The following is a 26,664-nucleotide window of genomic DNA, read 5'->3' on the forward strand; positions in this document are numbered from 1 at the left end:
GAGCGGCCGGGTGCATCGGTGCCACGTGCTCGGAGGCCGCTTCAGGTAGGCCTGTAAAAGGCGCAGAGCATGCTGGGAGGATGAGTTCCGCATACTCCCTGCGGCTCCCCAATCCCATCAGCCCCTGCGGCAGGGCGGTCTCTCTTGCTGCCGCCTCTCTCGTTGAACGGTTTCCCTCTGACGAAGTGAAGCCGGGCCCGGGTTTCAGGAGTTCCGCCCACAGTTAAGATGGCCGCGGCAGGCCATATGCGGGGGCTGCTCCGGGTCCCCCCGCGTTGGCGCTGCGGCCCCCGCCGGGCTCGCTCCTCCGCCGCCGCCTGCCCCCCGGCCGGGCAGATCCGCCAGGCCTTTCTCCGCTTTTTCCAGGAGCAGCACGGACACCGGCTGGTGCCCTCGGCCCCGGTGCGGCCCCGCGGGGACCCCGGGCTCCTCTTCGTCAACGCGGGCATGAACCAGGTGGGGGCGGGCCCCGCTGCGGCGCTGCCTGAGCCTGCAGACAGGCGGCTCCAGGGGCTGACACAGCCCCACCTCCCCCCCGGGCCTCCCAGCTGTAGCTGCTGGGCCATGCCCGAGCTCCTGGCAGCCTCCCCGGCCCGACCCCCGGGGCTGCCTGACACTGGCCCGAGCTGCGGTCATCTCGCAGCCGCATCTTCGCTGCTAGGGGAGCTCTCAGTAGCCCCAGAGCTGTAGTCTCTGGTGTCCTTCCCCCCTTCCCCCCCCCCCCAATCACCTGGCTGATGAATACGGGGGCCAGCCAGTATCTGGTAAATCCTTCAAGCACTGGTGTAGTTACCCATCCTTAGCTATCAGAGGGGTAGCCGTGTTGGTCTGTACCCACAAAAACAACAAGGAGTCTGGTGGCACCTTAAAGACTAACAGATTTATTTGGGCATAAGCTTTTGTGGGTAAAAAAAAAAATCCACTTCTTCAGATCCATCCTTAGCTGTGAGGGTGGCATACTGCATCAGGGCAAAGGGCTACAACCGCTCCTCTGGGCAGCACCCATGGATCCATTGTGCATGTAGTTCACCCCATTGCATCTCTCTGTAATAAAAAATACCAATTTGTCTGGCCTTTAGCGGCATAGCGTAGTCTAGGTGCCTCACTGTCATTGCTGGGAACACCCCTGTGAGGCAGGAGAGGGCTGTCCGTGCCTGACTGATTAAGTGATTTGTTCAAGGTCTCACACAAAGTCTGTGTCTGAACTGGGAATTGAATCCAGGTCTCTTGGGTCCCAGATCAGTGCCTGGATCACTAGCCCATCCTTATGCTTGTCTGCTATGGGGACCGATGCAATATGCAGTGCTTAGTCTCCCATTAGAGTTGAAAATTCTGCTTCACAATGCCTTTTGAAGTTTTCCACCTTGGATTGAAAATGAAACCTTTGGAATGTTTTCCACAAACATGGAATTGTGTTTGGGAGGAGGGGGAAAGGCCTGTGGGAGACTCAGGTTCAAGTCCCACTCTGCCTTGATTTGGGATGAAAAACTCTGCTCTCTGAATCAGCGACTTGAACCTGAGTCTCCTCCCTTCTAGGCCAGTGCACTAACCACACAGCCAAAGAGTGTGTCTCAAGCCTCTCTGACATATTTCATGGAAACAGATACGTCTCTGTGAAACTGTATGAAAATGGCATGATTTTCTTTGTGTTCCCTTTTAGTTCAAGCCCATTTTCCTGGGCACCGCACATCCCCGAAGTGAACTGGCACAGTATCAGCGTGTGGTGAACAGCCAGAAATGTGTGCGCGCTGGCGGGAAGCACAATGATTTGGATGATGTGGGCCGAGATGTTTACCACCACACCTTCTTTGAGATGCTGGGGAACTGGTCCTTTGGGGATTACTTCAAAGTGAGATACTAGAGCATGAGCTCCTTAAGGCAGGGATCAGGTCTTGCTGTAAAGTGTCAAGTGCACCCTGTGGCACTGTAAAAATAATTGTACCAGACATGTTCTTTCAGCTGCTCTGATAAGCTGGGGATTTTTTTGCTGCAAGTTCCATGATTTAAACCGGAGGTTCCTAACCATAGTCAGCAGAGCACATGCTATCATTCTGTGGAGAGTTTGCTCGTCTGGAGGGGCTGGCTGATTTTCCAGCTGCCAAATCACACTAAAAGAAGCCACCAATACGTTAAATATTTAGCTAATTCTTCCATGAAAGTGGCAATTTGTGTAGTTGTCATAAAAATGGTATGTGATGGCAAATGGGGTGGCAGGGGATGGGGATGGGTGACACCAAATGGGAGGGAAGGTTTCCATGAAGTAATCTCTGGTTTAAAATATGATCCATATTAGGAAAAGATTTGCTGACCCTTCCCCCTCCGGTTTAAACAATGCATCTCCAAAGGGAACCCTGAATTGGATGCTTACCTCTAGGACAGGGATTCTCAAACTGTGGATCGGGACCCCAAAGTGGGCCACGACCCCATTTGAATGGGGTCGCCAAGGCTGGTGTTGGCCATGGGCACCAGCAAGTCTGAAGCCCAAGCCCCACTGCCCAGGGCAGAAGCTCTTGGGCTTCAGCTTTTGCACCCCCGCCCGGGGCTGCGGAGCTCGGCCTTCAGTCCCCCCCCACCCCCCTCCTGGGATCGTGTAGTAATTTTTGTTGTCAGAAGGGAATCATGGTGCAATGAAGTTTGAGAATCTCTGCTCTAGGAATTACCCAAAGAAAATGGTGCCAGCTTCAGATGATTTGGGCTAAGAAATGCATGGTTCATGGAACGGGCTGTGGAGTCTATGACCCAAATTGGGATATAGGTTGTAGCCTAATTCCTGGGGAACAGACATCCATACTTCAAATATCACCGTGACAGTCCTAATGTCCCCCTGGTTAATTTACTCATCAAGACTGTCCCCATTGCAAGAGGGTACCACTCACAGTGCTCTGCCTATTGGACAGGCCATCCTGGGATACTCCGGTCACCAGTAGGAAGGTCATAACTTGCCTTACTTAGATACCTGAAGGCCTACCTTGGTGGCCTAGCCCCTTAACACTCTGTGAAACACTATAGAGTGGCAAAGGGAGAGTGCAGCCAAAACTAGCTTCTTGAGTGTATGATTCCCTTTCCTTCTACCCCTAATGCTCAAGTTGGAGTCTCTCACCTGGGTGCTCCTGAATAGCTGTGCTCTCCTTTGTTTTTCTTCACTCCATTCAGGAGGAAGCATGTGGCATGGCATGGGAGCTCCTAACACAGATCTATGAGATCCCAAAAGACCATCTCTACATCACCTATTTCGGAGGAGACTCCTCACTGGGTCTGAGCCCAGATGAGGAGTGCAGGGACATATGGCTCAGCCTAGGGTAAGTGTGTGAGAGAAGTGGGACAGGAGTGGCATGGGCAGAGATGGGAGATGCAAGTTCACTCACCTGCTCTTTAACTGTTAGGATACAGGCGTGGAAGTGAAAAGGATCCATCAGTTCTTTGACTTTCTTATTTGAGTCCAGTTCAGTTGGATTGTTATGAATTCAGTAGTGGCCCGACAGCCCTGAAATGTCTTACCCCTAGCTTGCCACTTCAGATGCAGCTCTGGGTTAGTCAAAGTGATTACTGTCTGGCCTGTGTGAAATGAGACCAGTGGTCTCAGTCCTGTCCTTAGTAAAGATGTCCACACAATTCCACTACCACAGTAGATATAGTACAGTAGAACCTCAAAGATACGAATACCAGAGTTACGGACTTACTGATCAACAGGGCACCTTCTGGAACCGGAAGTAATCAGGCTGCAGTGGAGACACACACAAAAGCAAATACTTTAGTGCCATGTCCACGGGCTGCTCTGGGTCCCCCCGGGTTGGTGCTGCAGGGTAAGGAGGGCTCTGGGCAAGGGGTGGGGCTCGGGGCTTCAGCCCTGTGGGGAGCACCGGGGCTCCTTTCCCCACTTCAGCGTCCCGTGGGGGGTGCCAGAGCTCAGGGCTTTAGCTATGAGGGGAGCGCCAGCCTCATCCCCAGCTCTCCCCCTGTAGCTAAAGCCCCGAGCCCCAGCATGTCCCACGGGGCTAAAATCGGGAATGGAGCCATGGGGCTGAAGCCCCAAACTCCAGTGCTCCCCCCAGATCTAAAGGCCTGAGCCCTTGTGCTCCCGAGGGTCAGAAGCCTGCCCCGCTCCCCACGGCTGCAGCTCCAACCTCCCCCCCCCATTGGCTGAAGTCTGTAACTTTTGACAGCAGTAGCCTCTTCTGCAGGTGCAGAGATAATATTTTCTTCATTTCAGTTTATTCAGGTACTCAGTTCAATGACTAATACATTGATTTCTTAACTTTCCTGCTTTTTCAACTCCCAGCTGAAAGCTTGTTTTCCTCTTCCAATATATGACTTAAAAACTAGGTATGAGAGGATGAGATCTACTAGTTCTAAAATCCTGAAGGACATAGTGACCTGAAACAATCAGTTAAATTCACTAACTACAGATAATACTCCATTTGTTTAGTAAATCAGTTAGTTTTTAAATGAAAAACCTCTGTTGGTGATACATAAGGAAAAAGTATCCAGCACATTTGTTTTTTAATTTAAAAAAATTAAAATGCTGTTTTTGTGCATTAATAATTGAATTTGAATTTCCATCCAAATTGAGCTTGACACAAATCACAAGTAAAAAATTAATTTTCATATTGTATATAAAAAAAAATGCAACAGGCATCATTTTCTACAATAATAAAGACATTTTTAAGTTAAGAATCTGAATATGCATACATTAAGATATATAATTGGTTAAATATATGTGCATAAGTATAATGTATCCTCCAGGTTTGCCAAAAGAAGCACTGGATATAGTGTAAAGGCTATATTAAGTTGCAGATCAACATGTTTTCAAGGTTACCAACAATGAGAATCAGCCTTTATTTAGGAAAATAACTTAAAAAGTACTAATGCAAAACAAAATTAAAATCGATGATTTAAGTTTAAATCAAGGTTTTCTACTTGCTGATAAAAATTGATGATTTAAATCGATCCACCCTACTCCAGGGCAGGGAAGAAGCTTGTTGGTGGGAAGTGCTGGTGTGTGTGGCTAGCTTGTACAACAAGGCAGCAGCACATGTTCTTTGGCCCCATGCCTCTCTCTCTCTAGCCCTATTCAGTACCTTTCAGATCTTGACTCTATTGGAGTTTGCTCCAGTGAAGGAAACTGGTTGATTGACCCAGTGGAAGAAGAAGCATCTCCCACATCAGCTTGTGCCAAAGTGAGTCTGTTGGCCAAATTCAGCAGTGAGCAGGGTGCCCTGTGCTGTGACTCAGTTTGTTCCTGCTTAGTGGCCATTGTTGGAATAGAATGTCATTAACATAGGAGAAATGGCTAATTTAGCTCCCTATGAGCAGAAGCAAGTTAACCCTATAGAGTTTGGAAGGTGAGGTGGCAATACAGTCAGAGAGAGAATTCCCCCAGACTCCTCTCCCTGACCCATGGTAGCCTGTGGCTCATGCACTCTGAAGGGAACAGTCTGCTACCCCAGCCCTGTCAACTCTGCTGCTTTCCTTTTTAGGGTGCCTCCCAGTCACGTGCTTCCTTTCCCACTGAGGGAAAACTTCTGGGAGATGGGTGAGACGGGCCCTTGCGGCCCCTGCACTGAGATCCACTATGACCATGTGGGTGGCGGCAGGCACGCAGCAGCACTGGTGAACCAGGACAGCCCTGATGTGGTGGAGATCTGGAACCTGGTCTTCATGCAATACAGCAGGTACTGGGCTGCTGGGGGCTGCCCCAGAGGCTCATTTCCATAGTATGACACTTGTATGTCACTAAAGACATTTATGTTCGAGGAGTCCCTGCTCCTCACTAGCAGATGGCAGCACACAGGGCAAGGAGGAGCCTTTCTGTAGCTCCCCACTGCTCTCATCTGTCCTGACCGGTGTCCCCTCTTCCCCTGCTGCTTTTTCAATCTCTGCCTTGTCTCACAGACCTCCCCTGCCCTGCTGCTGCTCCTGTCTGGCATGTCCCTGGGGTTTCCCCCTTTTTGCTGTGTAGCTGCACCTGTTGAGTCACCTCTGTGCCCCTTCCTGCGCGCTGCCTTGCTGCTTCCATCCCCAGTCTGTGTCCCCTCCCCACCCCACCAAGATGGATCAGCACTTGGCCTCAGACTAACTTCTACTTCTCTGGCTTGTGTTTTGGGTGGGGGCTGGTGTGTTGCCAGAGAGGCTGATGGGAGCCTGCGTCCATTGCCCCAGCACCACGTGGACACGGGGATGGGCCTAGAAAGGCTGGTGACTGTTCTGCAGAGCAAGCGCTCCAACTACAACACAGACCTCTTCACCCCCATCCTGGATGCCATCCACAAGGTGATGATCAGCTGCCAAGGGGTCACAGCTGAGCCTAAAGCACTTCCCACTCTGGGTGTGTAGAGGTTACTCGCTGAGCATTGAAATGCTACGTCCCACCCCAGAGGGGGCTGCAGCTGTCAACCAATACACAGCAATGCTGCACAACAGCTTAGGACAGGACATCTGTCCAGTTTGAAGAACAGTGGGAGTTTAGTGGGAGAGAATTTCCAGGTCGGAATTTAACCAGGACACCAGAGTTGATAACCCATGTTACAAGTGGCCTGGGATTTTAATTGCCCCAAGTGGCCAGAGCCTGGCTTTCACAATGACTCTGACATACATGAGCCCTGGTCTCTCATGTGCCAGAAAGGTGTTAATTTGGTGCACTTGGCATGCAGGGCAGACTGGCGTGGGAAGGGAATTAGACACATCCCTGGCATTAGGAGAGAGGAACCTCCCGGGGGTCAGCCCTGAGAACACCCACCCAGAGCAACATTATGCAGAGTTTATGGCCAAATGCCTTTTGAAGCAACTGTGCCATTCAGAGCTGGGTGCCTCCGCTAAAACATCTCCTTTTCTGTCCCACCCCTCCACAGGGCTGCGGAGGGCCTGGGTACCAGGGCCTGGTGGGGGAGGCCGATGTCGGGTCTGTGAACATGGCCTACCGCGTGGTGGCAGATCACGTGCGCACCCTGTCCGTGTGCATTGCCGACGGCGTGTATCCTGGCATGTCCGGGGCCGAGTAAGGATGCATGATAATGGGGGGAGGAGAGGAGAGTACAAGCAGCAGTAGGGTGGATGCCCAGGCTGGAGGGGGAATGGGTGAGTTGAGTGGAATGAGATGGGGGTGAGAGAGAATTTAGGGGGTACAGGACAGGAGGGGCATGGAGAAACCAGTATGGTTATGCAGAGTTGGCCCTTTAGGGATCAGATGGAATAAGTTTGAGGTGGTGGAAGCTGGCATGGGCGGGGCAAGGGGAGCTGGCGTTTGGGTTTCTGTGTGGGAATATGGGTGGAGAAGGCAGAGCTGGTTTGTGCGTGTGGGGAGACCTGGGCAGGGTGGGGAGTTGGCTTGTGTGTGCAGGGATCTGGGCAGAAAGGGTGAGCTGATTTGGGTAAGGGAATGGGTAGAGAGGAGGGAGCTGACTTGTGAGTGAGTCATGCGGGGGAGCTGGGCAGGGAAGGGGAGCTAGTTGGGACTACTCATATGGCTGTCTTAGGAATCCTCCCCGTCTGCAGGCTGGTGCTGCGCCGCATCCTACGCAGGGCTGTTCGATTTTGCTCTGAAGTTCTCCACGCTCCGCCCGGGTTCCTGGCCAGCTTGGTTCCTGCTGTGGTGGAAGTTCTGGTAAGTATGAAGGGCTCTTCTTGTGGGGAGGGAGATTTGCTTATCAGCCAGGGTCTCCTACAGCCGGATATTTCTCAGCTGAGCAGTGGAGCAGTTTCTCTTGCCAGTGCTTGTGCCAGAAGATTATATCCAGTGGTGATCTCTGACTCTGTGAGATGTTTATCCCAATGACACTTGGCCGCCTTCTTTCTATAGGCTCAGGGCTCGTTGTGATAAACAATACGTTCAGCACAAGCATGATGCGTGAGTGTGAAAGAAGAGAGATGGGCTGCCAACATAGACACTTCTCTAGTGTGGTGGTTCCCAAACTGGTCTCTGGAAAGCTGGCTGGTCATATGGTGCTGGCTCTCCTCCCTTTTGTTTCTTCCTGCTAAATCCTATGAAAAGACACTAAAAATACATTGAATATTTTCCTAATGTTACATTTGCACATAAGCGTTTGCTAGAGTTGCCCCAAAGATGTCATGCAACATCAAAGGGCTGGAGAGGTGGCTGTGAAACAGTAGCTATTAATCAAAGTGTGATCCCACTCTAGGAAAATGTATCTGGGGCTGTGCATTGGTGCTGTCTTTCTCCTCTTCCACCAAAGAAACACTGTCCTCGTATCTGTCAGGGACCTGCCACCCAGAGTCACAAGGAAGTCCAGAAAGTATCAATTAATTAAGATTTGTTCTGTCTGGGATGCAAGGTGTGAAGTGGTTAGACCAGGGGATTTGGAAGTGGAACAAGTGGTTCTATTCCTGGCTCTGCTATCGACAATGTCTTCACGTGAGCAAGTCACTGCCTCTCTCCGTGCCTCAGTTTCCCTATCTGTAAAATGGGGGCTAGCACTTTCCTTACAGGGAGGTGAAACGCTTCTTTAATACTTACAGAGTGCTTTGAGAGCCTCAGATGAAGGTGCAGTAGATATGCAGAGGCATCTGACTAGCCCAGACCCATCCCTGAGATGAGGCCCTCTGGGAGAGGGCCAGTGCAAAGGCTATATTGGAGCTCAGACTGGCCTGTGTCCCCAGGTAGGGAGGAGTGGTGGTTGTACTGACACTGCATACAGCTATTCCTGATGCTCAGTGAAATTTGCTCTGCAGGGAGATGCCTATCCGGAGCTGAGGAAGAATACAGACCAGGTGAGCAGCATGAAATCTGCTGGAGAGAAGCAGTTAACCCATCATGGGAATCATTACCAGCCTCTTTAATTATCCCTGACCTCTTGGAAGTGCTGCACAGCCGCCCCTAGCATGCTATCAAAGTGGAGTGGGGGCGGGAGATTCACCTCTTTGGGATGTGGGCGGATGAGTTTGCCCTGCCCCCAGCATGGCTACGTTCTCAGAGGGAGGTGATGCGGCGCAGATATACAGAGAATGGACACAGATACTGCATGCAGAGTTGGGAACTAGCCAGGGCATGTTGTGGACTCCCCTGTGGGCGCTGACCGTGGATCTTGAAGGGATGTCTCCTGTGCCACAATTGGCTGGTTGGTGCCCAATGAAGCAGGGCAGCCCCTGTGACTACAGAATTAAGGTAAAGCCCAGGCCTTAGTTGGGCCATGTGCCCATGAGTCTGGTTCCCCTCCCAGCATAGGAACCCTTTGCCCCTCCTGTGGTAACGTCAATATTTATGTAGCTAAAGAGGGAACTAGATGCTTGGGAATCATAAGGGCAGCTGTTTTACAAGCTTCCTCCCTGCCCAGCTCTGCTGATGCCCCTCAATCCTGACCAGCAGCGTGCACTGCTGTTCTAGCCCTGAGCACCTAATGCAGAATTTTCATTGGGTTGCAAATGTGGATGACCTGCCTGGAGTGCCTGGTTAGCCTGATCTCTGGTCTCTCTCAACAGGCAGCTGCGCCAGGTAACTATTTCCTTGTTGCAAGTCATGAGCCCAGAGCAGAGGTATAGGAGATGCACAGTGATAGCAAATGCAGCGGCCTCCTTTGGCACCCACTCTTCCTGTTCCCAGCCATGTGGAGGGCTGGGTTCTGGTGGCTGGGCTGAGCCAAGCAGTGGTGGAGCTCACCCACAGGGAAGGAGGCTGACTCTGCTCCTCTTCTTCCTGCAGATTATGAATGTCATCAATGACAATGAGGCTGCATTTCTCTCCTCCCTCCTGCGGGGGCGGCGTATCATTGACAGGACTCTGCAGCAGATGGCTCCCTCCAAGCTCTTCCCAGGTGAGTCCCTCCCTGATTCCCCTGGGAAGGGGAGTGCAGCCCAGGGAGGAGCAGCAGCTGGCATCTGCCAGTGGTTAAGGGTGGCTTGGGCCCTTGTTGCCTGGGTGTCTCAGGCGAGGGCTGGACTGTGTTGGGCCCTTTGGGCTAAGTGGGAGAGAGCCTTGGAAGCAGGCACCCTCCCCACAGCTAGTGGCCTGGTGTCCTGTCTTTGTGCTGAACCTTAGGCAGAATTAGGCTACAGGTGCACACTGAATGACCCCTCCTTCCCTTCTGCCCCAGACAAAGAATCAGAATTCCTCCCACCTTCCAAATCAGAGCTACGATGGATGCTTGCCTACCTGCTGCCTTGCCATGGGGCAATACAGCACCAGCCCCATGCTCTGAGCCGGTACTGCGAAGCAGGTGCTGCTGCTCCATCACTGGCACTCCCCATCTCCCAAACACTTCTGAGATGACTACCTCAGTGCTTTGCTCACCAGAGCAAACAAGGGGCCCCTTTGGTTCGTAGGTGCTGCAGTGACCGGCTCCGAACAAATACAAAGGTAGAACAGCTAGTGCAGTACCCGCATGGAGGAGCATGTTTGGGTGTGATAGGGAGAGTGTGGCTTAATCCTTTCCTGCGTGAGCAGATTTGAACCAATTTCTCCCCACCTGCTCACTCATCTGTGTGATTCAGTACTTGGTAGCGTAAGGCAATGGAGGAGTTCCAGCTGACACCCTTTCTTGTATGACTCAGGAGCTTGCAGGACTGTGTGCTGATACGGCTCACTCTACCTGTATTTGGAACACCCTGCCACTGTGCTGAGGCCTTCCTATGTGCACGTGCTCTGTTGAGCTCTTGAATGTACCTAATGAGACAGCGGCAAGATGCACCATGTTGTCCTGCTTATGGGAGCAAATGCTTTCAAACCTACATGGAAACATCTGTGCTCACAGTCTCAAGGGAGCTGAGGGTTGGAAGCCCTGTGATTTTAGAGTACTGCTGATGGGATGCAATGGGCAGTCAGTCCTTGTTGGCTGCACAGATTGGCGGGGGGTGATCCTGAGGATCTCATTAGGGATGTGAAGACACCCCCCACACCCTACCCCCAGAAAAAACAAGAGATTCCCTCCATGACCCTGCTGTGTGTGCTCTCCGCGGCCACCTAGAGTTTGTGTTGTCATTCTTGTCTCTCTGCAGCGGAGGTGGCCTGGTCTCTCTATGGAAACTTGGGGTTCCCCCTAGATTTGATTGGCTTGATGATTGAAGAAAAGGGGATCCAATTGGACTGGGCAGCTTTGGACCAGCTAGCCCAGGAAGATGCTAAGGTAGGATACAAAACCCTGCCTCCCATGCAAGCCTCCATCACTGTGGCTAATGCCCTATTCTTTCTGGTCAGGGTTCCCATGTGTACTTTAAATCCACCGCAGGTGCTCTCCATCACTCATATATTCCATCAAAATCATGGAATGTCTTTCTCCTCTAGCTCAGGGGTTTGCAGCAGAGTCCCCCAGGGATCTTCACTGGGACCAATGCTGTTAAACATACTCATAAATGAGCTGGAAAAGGGGGGTAAACAGTGAGGTGGCAAAGCTTGCAGATGATATGAAATTACTCAAGATAGTTAAGTCCAAAGCAGACTGCGAAGAGTTACAAAGGGATCTCTGACTGGGTGACTGGGCAACAAAATGTCAACGAAATGTCATTTTGATAAGTGCTAAGTAATACACATTGGAAAACATAATCCCAACTATATATACAAAATGATGGGGTCTAAAGTAGCTGCTAGCACTCAAGAAAGAGATCTTGGAGTCATTGTGGATAGTTCTCTGAAAACATCCACTCAATGTGCAGCAGCAGTCAAAAATGCGAACAGAATGTTGGGAATCATTAGGAAAGGGATAGATAATAAGACAGGAAATATCATATTGCCTCTATATAAATCCATGGTACAGCCCACATCTTGAATACTGTGCGCAGTTCTGGTCGCCCCATCTCAAAAAAGATACATTAGAAATAGAAAAGGTAGAGAGAAGCATAACCAAAAATGATTAAGGAGAAGGAACAGTTTCCATATGAGGAGAGATTAAAAAGACTGGGACATCTTAGAAAAGCGATGACTAAGGACAGACATTATAGAGGTCTATAAAATCATGACCAATGTTGAGAAAGTGAATAAGGAAGTGTTGTTTACCCCTTCACATAACACAAGAAGCAGGGGTCATCCAATGAAATTAATAGGCAGCAGTTTTAAAACAAGAAAAAGGAAGTGCTTCTTCACACAAACCACAGTCAACATATGGAACTCGTTGCCAGGGTGTGTTTTGTATTCAAAAACTGTAACTGGATTCAAAAGAGAATTGGATAGGTCCATCAATGGCTCTTAGCCAAGATGGTCAGGCACACAACCCCATGCTCTGGGTGTCCTTAGGCCTCTGACTGCCAGATTCTGGGGCTGGACAATGTGGGATGGATCATTTGATTGTCCTGTTCTATTCATTCCTTTTGAAGCATGTGGCAATGGCCTCTGTCAGAAGACAAGATACTGGGCTAGATGGATGATTGGTGTGGGACAGTATGGCCGTTCTTATGAATCCAGCTTGGGTCAGCAGTGACTGTAAACCCCCTGACAACTATTTGGCTGGTGACCTTTTCAGGCCAGTTTCTAGTGGACACATTGCAAAAGCCATCATCACAGTGGCACTGAGCTCAGCAGAGAGGGCAAGCATTGAATGGGTGGTGAAGAGTTAACCGAGGTGGAGTTCATCCAGGACAGGAAAGTGGCCCACTGAGGGGGCAGCATGTAGGGATTGGGGTGCGGTTTGTATTGCCACCCCCCATGCTGTGGATAAATCAAGGCCTTCAGCCTCAGGGGTGTGTATGCAGCACTACGCTGTGCAGGGAAAGCGTACCTTAGCTGGTGTTTGTGACTCCCCTGGGGATGGTGCAAGGCAGGGCAGCAATGGTAAGTGTCTGGTGGGGGCCCCAGGTGTAGTAGCAGCCTGGGATTAATTACTTCCTGGGGCAGCACAGATTTGACTGTGTGTGTTACAGGGATGATCTACTGCCACAAAGTCAAAGGCCTCAGCCACTAACCTTATGGAGCAGGCGCTCCTAGAGTGCCCTCAAATCAAGCTTTGTCTTCACACTTGTATAGCGGAAAGCTCGGACCCAGCAGGCAGAACAACTGGAGGGCTCCAGTGTGCGATTGGATGTGCATTCGCTGGCTCAGCTGCAGAGGGACAGTGTGCCGGCTACTGACGACTCGCCGAAATACACCTACACGCTCGGGCAGGACGGGAGATATGGTATGAGCCGAGGCATGGCCCAAAGAGCCTGCATGGGGTGGAGGGAGGGCAGTGTCCGATTCATCGCCTGGGAAGCTCTTAGGGATGGATCTAACCAGATAACCTCCACGCCTACAAGGGGAATTATGATCTCAGGCAGATTGGAGAGTGCCCTGTACAGAATGTAAACTCGCGTATTATCTCCCTCCTCAGCCTGTGGCCAATAGCACGAAGCAGGTCACTGAACACACTCTCACAATAAGGTTCTGTGGTGGTTGCTGAGCTGGGAGTTAACTGCTGTTACCCAGCAGTGTAGAATTGTATTAGGTGTGGTGTCCGTTGGAGATGGGGGTTCAGCATGCTGGCGGTCAGCCTGTCTGCAGGAGTGGGGACTGGGATGGTGGGTGCTAGGCATGGTAAACATACCTTAGCTGGGGAGGTCCATGCTGTTAAGGGTTCAGGTGGGTAGGTTCTTTCCTTAAATCTCTAGTTTTTTACATTTGTGGCAGAGTAGGAAGAATAGACACTGAGGACTTGGTTCACCCTAAGAACCTCGGTACCTGCCATTACAGCAGCTGGCCACTAGATGCCCCTGCTACTTTACATATAGTTTAATACAGTTTTGGAAGTCTTGGCCCTATTGAAGGAATGTGAAGCTCAGCTGTTGCTGGTCATCGGCTGGACATTAGTTCTCAGGCTCCTGCTGAGAATCCCTGGGCAGGAATCTGAGCTGCAGCCCTGTCCCAGTTTGGGGCTTGGTCAATGAGACACATCGTCGAGAGACTGAGCCTGGTGGTGTTAGGAGTGCACCCCATCCCGACCTGGCCCGTTTGCTGAGCCCATGTCTGCTGTGAATAAGTATCCTTTGCCAGTTCACGTGGTTTGTCAGAGGGAGTTGTCAGAATTAACTCGAGTCCCATCCCTACACACGCCCCTAACTGGAGTTGTGGTGGTGCTTTTCACTTGAGTTGGCTGCCCATGAGGGGGTATAGACTAAAGCGCCAATGAGCACAAATCATCAGCCACTAACACAACCACCACATGGTGTGGACGCAAGCTAGCTCCACTCGGGTGCCGCTGGTCCTCCAGTGCCTTCCCAAATTCCCCCTGTGCCCAGAAAAGACCAAGTTCTCCCACACTGGGAAAGAAGTCATGGAGCAGTTCAGCTTACCATAGCATCAAGAACCAGCAGTCTTAGGGTATGTCTACACTACAACCTCTAGCGGCACAAAACTACAGCTGTAGCACCGTAGCATAGACACTTCCTACGTCAACAGGAGCGGTTTTTCCATTGATGTAGTTAATCCACCTCTTTGAGAGATGGCAATTAAGTCAACTGAAGAATTCTTCCACCAACCTAGCTGCGTCTACACCCAGGGTTAGGTCAGTCTAACTATGGCACAACAATTTTTCCAACCCTGAGCAACTCCTAGGTCGATCTGATTTTGAAGTGTAGACCAGGTCTTAATGCCAGACACTAAGTGGTGCTGCACTCCTCACGCAGTCAATGAGTGCAGCGCCGGTGAGCGCACAGCAGCTCCAGTGTTGTTTTGCCTGACCCTTTGTCCACTTCTCAGCTGCTGAGGAACATTGGGGCCTCGCTCTTCATCCCTGCAAATTGGCTTGCCCCACTGCGGCAGCTCTTTGTGCTTCTGCAAACATCTCGCCTGTGGTGCTCACTTCTCACTCACTCACTTTCATTACCTGAAGCAATGTAATTTTTCTGAGCATAGGTTTTTTTCTGGTACTTCAAGAAGGATGAAGATGAATCAAGTGTGCACACCTCTTGGAAATGGTTTTGAAGCCTAGCGTTCGTGCTTGCACTCAGTGGATTGACACTGCCAGAGTCTCACATGAGTGTGGGTTAGTGATGATGGAATTTGTTGCTGCTGCTTAGCAGGCACGCCACGTAACCCAGGGTCTATCGTTGGAGACTAAGTAGTTCATCCCCTTTGCTAACCTAGCACTAGTGACTGAGTGCTCTATGTCAGCTGGTGCAAGGTGCAGTTTATCCAGTCAGGTTTAACCTTGTCCCTCTGCCCCCGGCCAGCTACATGCCATTGTTTTGCGCAGTCACTTCAAACCGCGCCCTCTCGTGGGCTATAGACGCTCAGCGTCCAGGGAGCGTCCTAGACTTGTAATCTGGGGGAGGAGTGCACAGTGCGATCCCATAGCCAAACAGGCCTGTACCACTTAAATAAGATAACCACCCAATGCACGACACTAGATTGAGGGTTGGGGAGGAGTTGTCAATGCAGTTGAGATTGCAGATGGACAGGCGAGGAAATTCAGTGGGGGTTCCCACATTATGTATGATGTTAATGTCCTGCTCGGTGTAGTAACACCATCTGCATAATGCACAGGAAAAATATACACGTCTTGCAGCTGCAGGAGGGCTGCGGTGAATTTCTTGCGTTTTGTGCCTGGAGTTTGCATTCAGTAGTGAAGCAGCTACATTAATTAGAGCAGAATAGTGACCAAGCTGGCACTTAATCAAGTCATGGTTGGGGCTGGCCCCCTGGGGACCCATTGCTTGTTAACAGATTTGGGGGAGCCTCCTTTACTCCTGGGCTTTTGGAGCAGGAGGTGCCGAGCTCTGTCCCCTCTGTGGCTGTGAAATCCCATGTGGTCTCAGGAGGCAGCAGAGTGAAAGCTGTGAAGTGCTAGGTTTTGTTAGAAAATAATTATGAACCTTTCCTTCCTTTTTGTCAGTGTCTCGGCTCCAGCTCTCTTCCCAGAGAGTGAAGTGCCTGGTTTTAAAATACCCTGAATGCTGCCAGGGTTCTGAGATTAACTGAGTCTTCCTCCCCTTGCACAGACTCTGTACTCTGTGTGGGGTGGAAGGGCTCCAGGGTGACTGGGTGGGCCAGTCAAAACTCCCGGTGCTTTCAAGGGAAGGCAGAGAAGTGGGAGGCTGATGCACGGTGCTGACTTGTTCTTACCCTTTGCAGCGTTTAGCCCGTGCCAGGCCACCGTCTTGATGCTATACAAAGATCAGTCTCTTCAGAAGGAGGTTGGGGCAGGCCAGCGCTGCGGAGTCCTCCTGGACAGGACCAGCTTCTATGCAGAACAGGGAGGGCAGGCACATGATCGGGGCTACCTGGTGCGCCTGGGACAACAGGTGAGCCTGTCTGCTGCCTGAGACTGGAATTACTACCAGGCCAGGCATGACCTTCCTGAAGCTATGATCCCTCTCCGCTGTACTAGGCTGCTGGCTGGAGTCCTCAGGCTTGTCATCTTCAGGCTCTTCCTCTTCTCCCAGCTGCTTGCTGAGCTGGGCACTAGCTCTGGTCAGTGCTTGGGGTCTGGGAGAAGCCCAGTGACTCAGAGCAGAGATCATTTCAGGGAGCTGACAGGCTCATCTGGCTATCTCTCTAGCCCTTGTCTTTCCATTCCTCTCTCTTTAGCCCCTGTTTGTAACACAAAGTGCTGGGGGCGGCAGGAGACCCTTCCTTCTTCACATCCCTTTCCCTCCAACAGGCTGCCTTCTTCCTCAGCTGGGCCAGGAACATGGAGAAGTTGATCAGTCATCAAAAGGTCCTTGGACTGAGCAACTTCTACATGGCCAGCCCTAGAGACCTGTTAGTGGTGCCCAGCCTGAGGTTCACTCTTTCCCCTTTCCCTTCTCTCCCTCCCAAAAGCACTGGGGAGAATTGTCCACCGCCACCACCTCCAAAGCATGTTGCTTCAGCCTTATAAAGAGGCTCAAAGGGAAGGAAACTGAAGCGTCTTTGGGGAATTCTGATGCAAAAGCAGAATCTACTGTAGTCCTATGGAGTTGGGCTGGATACAGCACCTTAGATTCAGCCATGCAGTGGCATAGCTCCTTTCCCTGCCCCCTCAGCCTTGAGAATCACCCCCATGTCATTGATGCTGCCCGTCTATCCCAGGAAAAGTAGCTGGGATTCCTCTACAGCAGTGGTCCCCAAACTTTTTAGGGTCGCCCCTCCCCCTCCCTTAGTCTTGTCTGGCCCCCGGGAGCCACATGCGGACGGGGTTAGAGGGTGGGGCCAGGAATGGAGCCACAGCCGGGAGCCTGGGCCACGGCTGGGGTCAGGGCCGGAGTAGAACTGGGAGCAAAGTAGGGGCTGACCTGGGCCCTGCCGCACCCCACTCTGAACATTCCGGGACATGCCCCACATTTTGGGGATCTCTGCTCTACAGAACTCATCAGTGCTACTCCTTTGTAAGCCAAAAGGGGTGCTATTGAGTAACATGAATTACTGTCTGTCCTACCCTTTATCCAGCCCAGTAATCTGAAAGCTGTCCCCGTGTGTGAAGTGAGCTAGTGGCTTCAGTCCAGTTCCTAAGGGACAAATGGCCATGTCTCAGAACATCAGGCTCACAGCTGGCATTGTCTCCCCGCTTGCTGGCAGCCTCAGCAGCGACACGTGGAACCACAGGGCCACAGAGATGGAACTCCTGGGCAGGGCTGAAGCACGCTGGTGGCGAGGGTGGGATGGTGTTTGCAGGACCCTTGCCCTGCCTGTTCCCATCCTGTACCTGTTCTGGGGCTAGATGGGGGATTCCAGTCTCCAGGGAAGTCAGGCAGCCACCTTTCACGAGCCATTGAACTCCCCTAAAATCCCTGTACTGCCAGGGAGTTGAGGGTCTGTGCTAACCACTCCTCTCTCTCTCTCTCTCTGCTTGGAGGACGTGCTCTTCCCGGTGGAGTCGGTTCAGCTCTCCGGTGGCTACGTGATCCATGAGGTCACAGCCCCCGAGACCCTGCAGGCTGGGGATCGAGTGCAACTCTTTGTGGATGAGGTAAGGACTCACTGCTCTTAACCCTTTCTTGGCCTTGCTGCTGGAGGGCAGTGTGTGGCACTTAGCAACTGAGCGCAAAGAGCTGCCGCTCGACAGGGCTTTTGTCTGTCTCCCATTCTGAGGTTTTGGGTTAGGACATTTCTCCTCATATAATGGTGTGTGGAGGGGTGCTCCCTATGGGTCCTGTCTGCCATCCCCTAAAGGGGGATGGGACCCTGTCTAGCAGAATCTAGCCTAGCACTGGTGTCTATATAGTGCTGATCAGACAGATGGGAGGAGTCAAGTGGAGTCAGATCATGAGGAGTCCACCTAGTGCATTTGGAATACCCCATTTGTGTGCACACTAATGATTCTCTTCCCCCATCCTCCCCTAGCCCCTATATGGTGCAGGGTCCCCACATGGACTCCGTCACACTTAGGATACACCTACACGCTCTCCTCCCCTCTCACTAATAGAATTGTGAGGTCCTCCTGCTTGACCTGCAGCATGTCTGCGGTTTCAGGCTCAGCGGCTGGCCTGCATGGTGAACCACACCGCCACCCATCTGCTGAGCTTTGCGCTCCGCCGTGTCCTAGGAGACCAGACAGAACAGCGAGGGTCCCACGTGACTGCTGAGCAGCTGCGATTCGACTTCAGTACCCAGGTGATGGGGATCCCCAAGCGCCCCACTCTGGAAGGGTCCCTGGGGGTCAGGGGAACATCCCTTGTCTGTATAAATCGCCCTCTCGATTCCTCTCTCTTGCCTGTAGCCAGGAGAACTAAACACTCGAGTCCCTCGTCTGTTTCAGCCATTGCTGAGTGTCTCCTAGGTGGAGCAGGGGCTGGGCTTTAGCTGTGCTTCACCTTCTCTTGTGATGGGATTGTTCCATATGAGTCAAGCCAGGCTTTGGCTGGCTAGAGGAGACAACGCGCTCAAACCAATCCCCTGAAGTAACCTGAGCCCTGCTCTGACTAGGGCCCAGTGTGACCTCTGTGGGGGGAAGGGGCGGGTGGGTTTGGCGGTACAGAGGATTGGCAGGGGGGCCCTGGGGTGATAGTGATGGTATCTCACAGACTTGAGCTTGCTGACTTGATTATAGTATGTGCTGGGGCATGCTTTAGTGGACACATGGTGTCAATGCCTTAGTGCTCTGAGGGCGTCCTTCCTGGGGCAAGGGGAAGGTGCACAAATGGGTTACACAGGCTGTCGGGGGCAGATGAGGAAACTTAGTGAGTTCATTCTTAGTATGTGGGTAGTGTCTCACTTGAAGGACTTTACTAACATTTGGATTGATTCTGTCCTGTTTCATGGAATGGGGCAGCAGGGAGGGAAGGGTCGTGATGATCACGATCCCCTTTACACATTGAGAAAACCAGGCACAGAGAGGAAGCATTTTATTCAAGATCTGACACGGAGCTGGGAATAGAACCCAGGAGTCCTGGCACTGAGCCTTCCTGCTCTAAAAAAAGAAGAACAGGAGTACTTGTGGCACCTTAGAGACTAACAAATTTATTAGAGCATAAGCTTTCGTGGACTACAGCCCACTTCTTCGGATGCACACCACTTCCTCCTTTGTGACACCTGATACTGTGCCCCTCAGGGGACGTTTCCTGATGGTGGATAATCTCCTCTCCCAGGCCCCAGTGACCACGCAGCAGCTGCAGGAAGTAGAAGGTGTGATCCAGGAAGTGGTTGACCAGAATGAAATTGTCTATATGGCAGAAGTCCCCCTGGCACTGGCAAATGGCATTCAGGGACTCCGGACCATGGATGAGGTACAGTAGGAGGGCATGTAATAAGCTCACAGGCCTCAACAGAGGGCAGCTCCCAACAAGGGTTATGAGGGTCATGAGAGCTGTACAGTGATGGACTCCCCTAACCGGGGAATCTCCATCTAGAGCATGGAAAGGGAAGTGTGCGCTAGAGAAGGGTGAATGAAGGTATGTTCCTGGGGGTGCCCAGGCAGCTTCTGGTCTGCTGATGTGGAGGCTGCCTGCTACAGGGAGGTGGGCATGGATCTGTAGTGTGGTCCCACTAATCTGCTCTCTCAATTGTTGTTTCTGAACAGCAAACCCTCTGTGTCAGCCTGTGGGAGGAGCAGTGCTGCTGTCTGCCGCTGGATCTGCTGGGGTCTCTGGTGGGGGTGGGTGGGGGGTGTAGCGGCTGTGCCCTGAGGCACTGACTGGTTCTGTGACACCGCATGAATCTTCTTGTTTGTTTGCAGCTGATCTTTCTCCTCTCAGGTGTATCCAGATCCCGTGAGGGTGGTATCCGTGGGGGTCCCCGTGGAAAGTGCACTGATGCCCAACTCCCAGGCTGCGATGCAGACTTCTGTGGAGCTGTGCTGTGGAACGTAAGTGCTCTTCTCTAGGGTCAGAGAGAGCTTTGTGGGGGCAGGACGCATACTCCTGGCTTGTCTTACCATCCAGATCCAGAGGCAGGGCTTGACTGAGAGTCTCTAAACAGTCTGTACCAAGATTATAGGGGGAGAGCATGTTGATCAAGACACAGGAAGCTGAAAGCAAAACCTGGCTCCCTGTTGGAAAGCTGAGACTGAATCTAGACAATGGACACGCTGATATTTCTCCTCTGTCCACCTCACAGGCACTTGCTGCAGACAGGAGCTGTGCAGGATCTGACCATCACCTCCGAGCGTCAGCTGGTTAAAGGGATCAGTCGCATCATCGCGTTGACCGGGGAGCAAGCCAAGCAGGTGAGACAAGGGAGGCTGAGATTTCCCTGGTTTGATGGCATTGAAACTGGGGACTGCTGTATGCTCCTCCCACTCCCCAGCTCTGCTGATGCCCCTCGGGCCTGGCCTGCGGCAACCTCTTATCTCCCCGTCTTCTCCCTCCCACCCCCAATGTGCAGACAGCTCTGCCATTGCACTTCACCAGTGATCTATAGCCCCCTTTCTTTCCAGTCCTGGTTTCCCCACATGTAGCTCTGCCCATGCTCCTCACTCCTGATCTGCAATACCACTTCTGCGATGATAATTCAGCACTGAATAGCAGGAACCCTTTAACCTCTCTTCACAGGTGGGATTTAAACCCAGGTCTCAGATATGAGTCTAATGGTTTGATCCTCTCTGCCCTAGTTTCATTTCATATCACAGCAGCTTTTAGCTGCTGACCTCTTGTGCTTATGGGGCTCTGGTCTCATTCTAGCAATTTTTACTTCTTGGTTTTGATCTTTGACTCCTGCTCAGCAGTGATCCTGGCTGGCGAGTCCGTGTGCAGAGCAATTGACCTAGTTACTCTGTGCGTGGGAAGCCCTGATGTGCTTGAGCACCTGGAAGTTAGGGACTCAGCATCCCTTGCCGTCTCCTCTCATGCAGCAATACAAGGAGAGTGCAGCCATCAGGAAATGACGTTTCTCCTTGGTGGAACTGCAACCCTTTACCCACCCCAGCAGATCTGTTGCTGTTTGATTCTCCCCTGTGCATTCCTGACAAGCCGCCTCCTGCCGTGGAGGAGTGACTGCTGCAAGGCGTGCTTGCCCTGCTTGCTAGGAGCGCTGACCCGAAGCCACATGTCAGTGCTTCACATTCACCCGCAGGTTGCTGTTGTGTTTGGTGCCGAGGTGAGCGGCTTGGAATCAGGACTGTGCATGTTAATCAGCCTGCGGATGCCAAAGAGCGGCACAAAGCCAAGGGAACGTAGCCAGGCTGGGCAGAACACTGTCCCTGCTCTGTGCCAGCTCTCCCCTTACACCAGGGGTGGGCAAAATTTTTGGCCCGAGTGACACATCTGGGTGAGGAAATTGCATGCAGGGCCATGAATGTAGGGCTGGGGTTGGGGTGCAGGATGGAGTGCGGGGTATGGGAGGGGGTGCCGTGTGCAGGAAGGAGCTCAGGGCAGGGGTGCAGCGGGAGTGCGGGAGGGGGCGCAGAGCAGGGGGTTGGGATGCGGGGTGCAGGAGGGGTTCGGGATGCAGGCTCTGGTCCGGCGCCGCTTACCTTGAGCGGCTCCAGGGTGGCAGCAGCACGCAGCGGGGCGAAGGCAGGCTCCCTGCCTGCCCTGGCCCCGTGCCACTCCTGGAAGCAGCCAGCACCACGTCGTCCGTGGGAGAGGGGACGCAGAGGGCTCCAGGTGCTGTCTTCACCTGTGGGTACCTCCCCCAAAGCTCTCATTGGCCACGGTTCCCCGTTCCTGGCCAATGGGAGTTGCGGGGGGACGGTGTCTGTAGACGAGGGCAGTGTGTGGAGCCCTCTGCCCCCCCTCTCCCAGGGGCCGTAGGGACGTGATGCCGGCTGCTTCCGGGAGCGGCGTGGGGCCAGGGCAGGCAGGGAGCCTGCCTTAGCTCTGCAGCACCATGGGGCTGGCAATCCCGCTGGCCGGATCTGGCCCACCCCTGCCTTACACCCACTGCTCTCCAGGGACAAATTCCATGGCTTCCTCCTTAGCTCAGGATGGGCACAGATCCCTGTAGGATTCTATTTCCTTCCTCCTGGGTGTTAGATGGAGGCACCGCAGGGAGAGGATACTCCAAGCTGGGAGAGTAAAGGATGTCATCAGGGAAAAAAAAAATCCTGCCAGTAGAGAGCTGTGAGCCCCACCACTTGGGATGTTAACACTAGACTAGGTAATGCAGGTAGAAAATGCACCACGCAATCCTATACTGGCTCCGGGGGGGGTGCGCTAGAAGAATTAACAGGTCTCCAACCCCCACAGTGCATCTGTTAGTGAAAAACAGCCCAAATGACGGGGCTCAGAGCTTCTCCAGCCAGAGCCCCTGACGTCGCTGTCACACATTTAAACACGCTGTGAAGTGTTTGTTGAAGGGCCTGTCCTGTGGGTGGCTCGGTCCCCTACAACTGGCCTGTTTATCAACAGCTATAAATCTATGGCAAGGACTGTCTTCCAGACCCTCGATATTTCAGACACCTGTTTGTCACTAATAAAATCCCAAACAAGAGCCACTTGGTGACAGAGCACAAGCCTGTACAGCACCCACTTTCTAGCTGTCTTCCTCTTGGAAGTTTGAAGGGTTAACACCTGCGATTTCACCCATTCTCGACCCTGCTGAGTGTCTCTCTCCTGAACGGCTGTTTCTCTTGCTGTCCTAGGCCCGGGAAGTAGGCCAGTCCTTGGCTAAAGAAGTGGACTCGCTCTCTGCACGGGTGAAACAGGGAAGCTCTTCCCTTCCTGACGTGCAGAGCCTCTCCAAGGAGGTGGGCTACCTGACTGAAGTGAGTGCTGTGTTCCTTATGCAGAAGCATCCCACCAGGAGTTTGAAATGCCAGGTCATGTCTCTCTCCACCACTAGGTTCCACTCTCACCCAGGTCAGCAGCAGCAGAAAGCTGCTGCCACCGGATGATCTGTTTGGTGGCTGACATGAAAGGAGTTGGAGAGGTCTCGGTCCACTTCCGAGTGTGTGTATGGCAGGAAACCCTGTGGTCACATGGAACGTGGGAGGAGGTGGCAGCAGGGGGAAAGCTGATCTAGCTTTGGAGATGATGACTAGATCATTAAATCACTTTCCTCCTTGGCACACCCTTGGGTGTGTGGGTGTGGGTGTGTTTTTTAAGCAGCTGCTTGTTTTCCAGGAGGTGAGCAGCACTCCAATGCCTCAGTGGCAGAGAAGGGAACTACAGGCCATTCTCAAAGCCCTGCAGAGAACAGCAAACACAGCGATTAGAAAACTAGAAATCAGTCAGGTAAGGATGCAGCAGCAAGATCTCTGGCAGCTTTGCAGCCTGCTGAAGGCCACCAGATTGTTCTCCACTGAATGGGCAGATTCTCTCAGCTTGATCTTCCCTTACACGAGAACCACAGCTGTTCTGTTCATCAGAGTGACCTCTCCAAGAAATCAGGTCCCTGGGAATGCGGGGGAAAAGGAGGCCATTTCCAGCTGTGTAGGAGAAGTTCCATGTTGCACTTTTGGTTGCCGATTCACCTAACCTACACAGCAAGTCGTCCAATTTGGTTTAAGTGCTGAAACTAACCTTTCACCAGGGGCAACCTCCCTGCACTGTGAAGATGGGGAAACAACATGTGAGTGCTTTCTCACAACCCCCGCCCCACTGAAAGGCAGGTAGACATTATCCCCAGTGTTACAGGTGGCGACACTGAGACGCAGAACTACAAAATGACCTTTCCCAGACTACAGAGCATCAGTGGCAGAGCAGGGACTAGACTCTGGGATTTCCTCCCATCCAGCCCCTTGCTTATTGCTCTAGCTCATTCGGCATCCAGCAGCAGTCTGTGTTTTGTTCGTTAATCTGATTGTATTTGACACTCCAGGAATGGTGGCTAGTCATTGAATCTTCTCTGCAACTAGTTCTGGGAACTGGAGTCTTTTCAGAACGCTAGTGCTAACCACTCGGTTGCTGCAAAACATACCTGGGACGTCAGACTGAACTTCCCTCTCGTTTGGGGGGAAGGGAAGGGCAGGGCAGTGCACAGCTGAGGTGTGTGGCTTGCATAGGCTGTTCATTGGGTAAATAGGGGATTTCAGTCTGCAGGGCTTAGTCTGGCCCCTGCCATGGCATTCGACGGCTCCCCACCCCAGGACAGCATTCCCTTCCCTGTGACAGGACTGGATGTCCCCTCCATCCTCCCACGTCATGGGTGACCTCCCACAGTGCTGTGTTTCTCCTCCTCCAGGCTGCAGAGAAGGCGCAAGGCCTGCTGGAGAAGCATACCAAGCAGCCAGTCATCATCGATACCATCCCGGCCGACTCGCTCTCAGTGAGTGTTTGAGAGTGATCTTTCCGTGCAGTTGCCTTGTCCCCTAGCGCAAGGGAAGTCAGTAGGGTTGGGCTCTGGAGCCGACACAGCTGGCTCGGGGCTGGGGCAGGTGAATTGAGGCGCAGGGGAGCTGGCGCATGGTTGGAGCAGTTTGGGGGTGAGGTGGCAGAACTGCCAGAGAGCAGAGTAAGCTGAGCTGCTCTGCCAAGCAGCACACTGGCCATGCAGTAACCTCCTGCTCTAGAATTTCATTGGCTTAGTCATCTGCTCAGGAGTCTTCCCCTCCCTTCCTGACACTGCCCCTCCATGCCTCTCCTAGATCCTGATGAAGGTGGTGAACCAGCTTTGTGACAAGTCTCCTGGGGCTTCGGTGTTGCTGCTCAGCCCTCAGGTGTCCGGCGAGGTGCTCTGTGCCTGTCAGGTGTCCAAGGTACACAGCTGGGAATTGCCCCACAAAAGGTTAATGCCCCGTCTGTGTTCTGTTGTGGGGGAGCTTGTAGCCCAGAGTGTGGCCAGTAACTGCCTCTGCCCCTTTTCGGAGACCGGCCCTGGGCTGCAGCATGCACCGTCCAGCAAGGACTATGTGGGGTTGCCCCTGGCAGGCTGTCAGTGCTGCTGCTTAGTCATCTGGAGGAGTCAATGATGAGACACAAGGGGCTCAGGCTGAGCCTGGTGTGGCCCTGGTGCTTCCGGCCTCTGCTGGCCTGGAGAGGGAGGAGTCAGGAAAGAGGCCCACCTCTGCCATGGGGCAGGACAGACCAGTCACCGCTGGGCTGTTGGGCTCCACTTCCACAATATCGCCAGTCCCTCCCAGCTCAGGGAGCAAGGACCCCAGGCTGCCTGCATGCTGAGAAAGGGCCCTACGTGCCCTCTTAGACCCTTCTTTCCCCATCCAGGCCGGGGTGCCTCCTGGCCTGCAGTCAGGCTAACCTCTCTCCTCATGTCTCTCCCCAGAATGCCCTGCCCATGTTTTCCGCTGCGGACTGGGCCCTGGCTGTCTGTACTCACATGGGAGGCAATGCAGGGGGCTCTGGCATTGTAGCGAAGGGTACTGGGAACACCAAGGACCTTCAGGGGGCCCTGACTGCTGCACTGGAGTTTGCCCGGAGTAGACTCTGAAGTAAGGATGATTCCTTGTTTTGTGGGGTCAGCTGGAGGCAGCAGGGCTGCCCGTCTCAGGGATGTTGCCACAGAGCTGTCCCTTTGCTGCACCACATTCAGCCTCCAACCAGCTCTGTGTCTTGGGTGGCTTAGCAGCTCCCATTGCTGAATGCTGCTGCCAAGCACTGTGGATCAGGGATATCTGGCTTCCTGCCACCAGGGGTGAACATAGGAATGGGGGCAGAGTCGGGCCGACCAGCTTGCCCCATAGGACTGACTGGAGGAAGCAGCTGACTCTGCTTCTGGCTGTCTAGCCTGGATTCATGGGGATTGTCACAGAAGGAGCCAGTTTTTCTCCGGCTTGCGGGGAGGCTGTGCCATGGCTGGGAGAGATTTACCGCCATGTGAGCCACATGCACAAGGAAGCTCTGTGGGGGAGAAGGGGAACTGTGCAATGGTATCCTGAAGCTAATAAAGAACTGAGATTGACTGAGCTGCTGACACCATTTTCTGATTAGCTGCAGTTTCCTTTCTGGTCCAGTGCAGCAAGGCCTCATGGGAGTTCTGTCCCTGCAAACCCTACCCACAGCAGCTGCTTTAACTCTTCTCCTAGCAGTGCTGTTCATCTTCAAAGTGCAGGTCAAGGACACACTCCACCAGGGCCGGTAGCGTAATAGCATCGTCCCCATCTTACAGAGAGGGGAGCCAAGCAGCGCGGAAACTAGCCTGGGAAAGTCCTCTAGCTCACTGTCTGTCTGGCCAGCCAGTGCGGGGCAGCTTCTGCAGTGTCTAGGGTTGTGTCCAGTTCCTGGTGGTGGGGTTTGCAGCCCTTCCCCAGGGGAGCTCATCCTGCAGCCCCAGAGATATCAGTGTTAGGAATGTGTTCTGGCTATTCAGCCTGTTTGCTTTGTGTGCATCCCATTAAACCTCCTCCTCCCCCCTCCACCACTCTCCTAATGCTTCCCTTCTCAGGGCTGGTGTCCTGCTCCTCTGGTTTGTTACATTCAGCCCTGGCCCTTATTCACATACCAAGAGCAAACTCAGCCATGGGGGGATGTCTATAGAGAGTCAGGAACATGTTTCCCAGAACA

At 52.8% G+C, this 26,664-nt stretch overlaps 1 protein-coding gene across 1 annotated transcript; it reads left to right on the forward strand.

Annotated features, from left to right (window-relative positions):
• The first annotated feature begins 224 nt into the window (after window positions 1–224).
• On the forward strand, window positions 225–26,066 carry AARS2 (alanyl-tRNA synthetase 2, mitochondrial). Its single transcript, XM_054024063.1, has 22 exons — window positions 225–456; window positions 1,661–1,849; window positions 3,154–3,299; window positions 5,478–5,672; window positions 6,126–6,270; window positions 6,849–6,994; window positions 7,492–7,600; window positions 8,686–8,724; window positions 9,653–9,764; window positions 10,945–11,072; window positions 12,902–13,052; window positions 15,983–16,152; window positions 17,685–17,798; window positions 18,302–18,442; window positions 19,417–19,554; window positions 20,023–20,132; window positions 20,384–20,492; window positions 22,848–22,970; window positions 23,329–23,439; window positions 24,389–24,472; window positions 24,792–24,902; window positions 25,427–26,066. The coding sequence occupies exons 1-22, from the start codon at window positions 229–231 to the stop codon at window positions 25,589–25,591; spliced, it is 2,964 nt and encodes a 987-aa protein (XP_053880038.1). The 5' UTR covers window positions 225–228; the 3' UTR covers window positions 25,592–26,066.
• The last annotated feature ends 598 nt before the right edge of the window (window positions 26,067–26,664 follow it).

Source organism: Malaclemys terrapin, chromosome 3 (genome assembly GCF_027887155.1).
Source record: "Malaclemys terrapin pileata isolate rMalTer1 chromosome 3, rMalTer1.hap1, whole genome shotgun sequence".
In the NCBI taxonomy this organism is placed as follows: domain Eukaryota; kingdom Metazoa; phylum Chordata; order Testudines; family Emydidae; genus Malaclemys; species Malaclemys terrapin.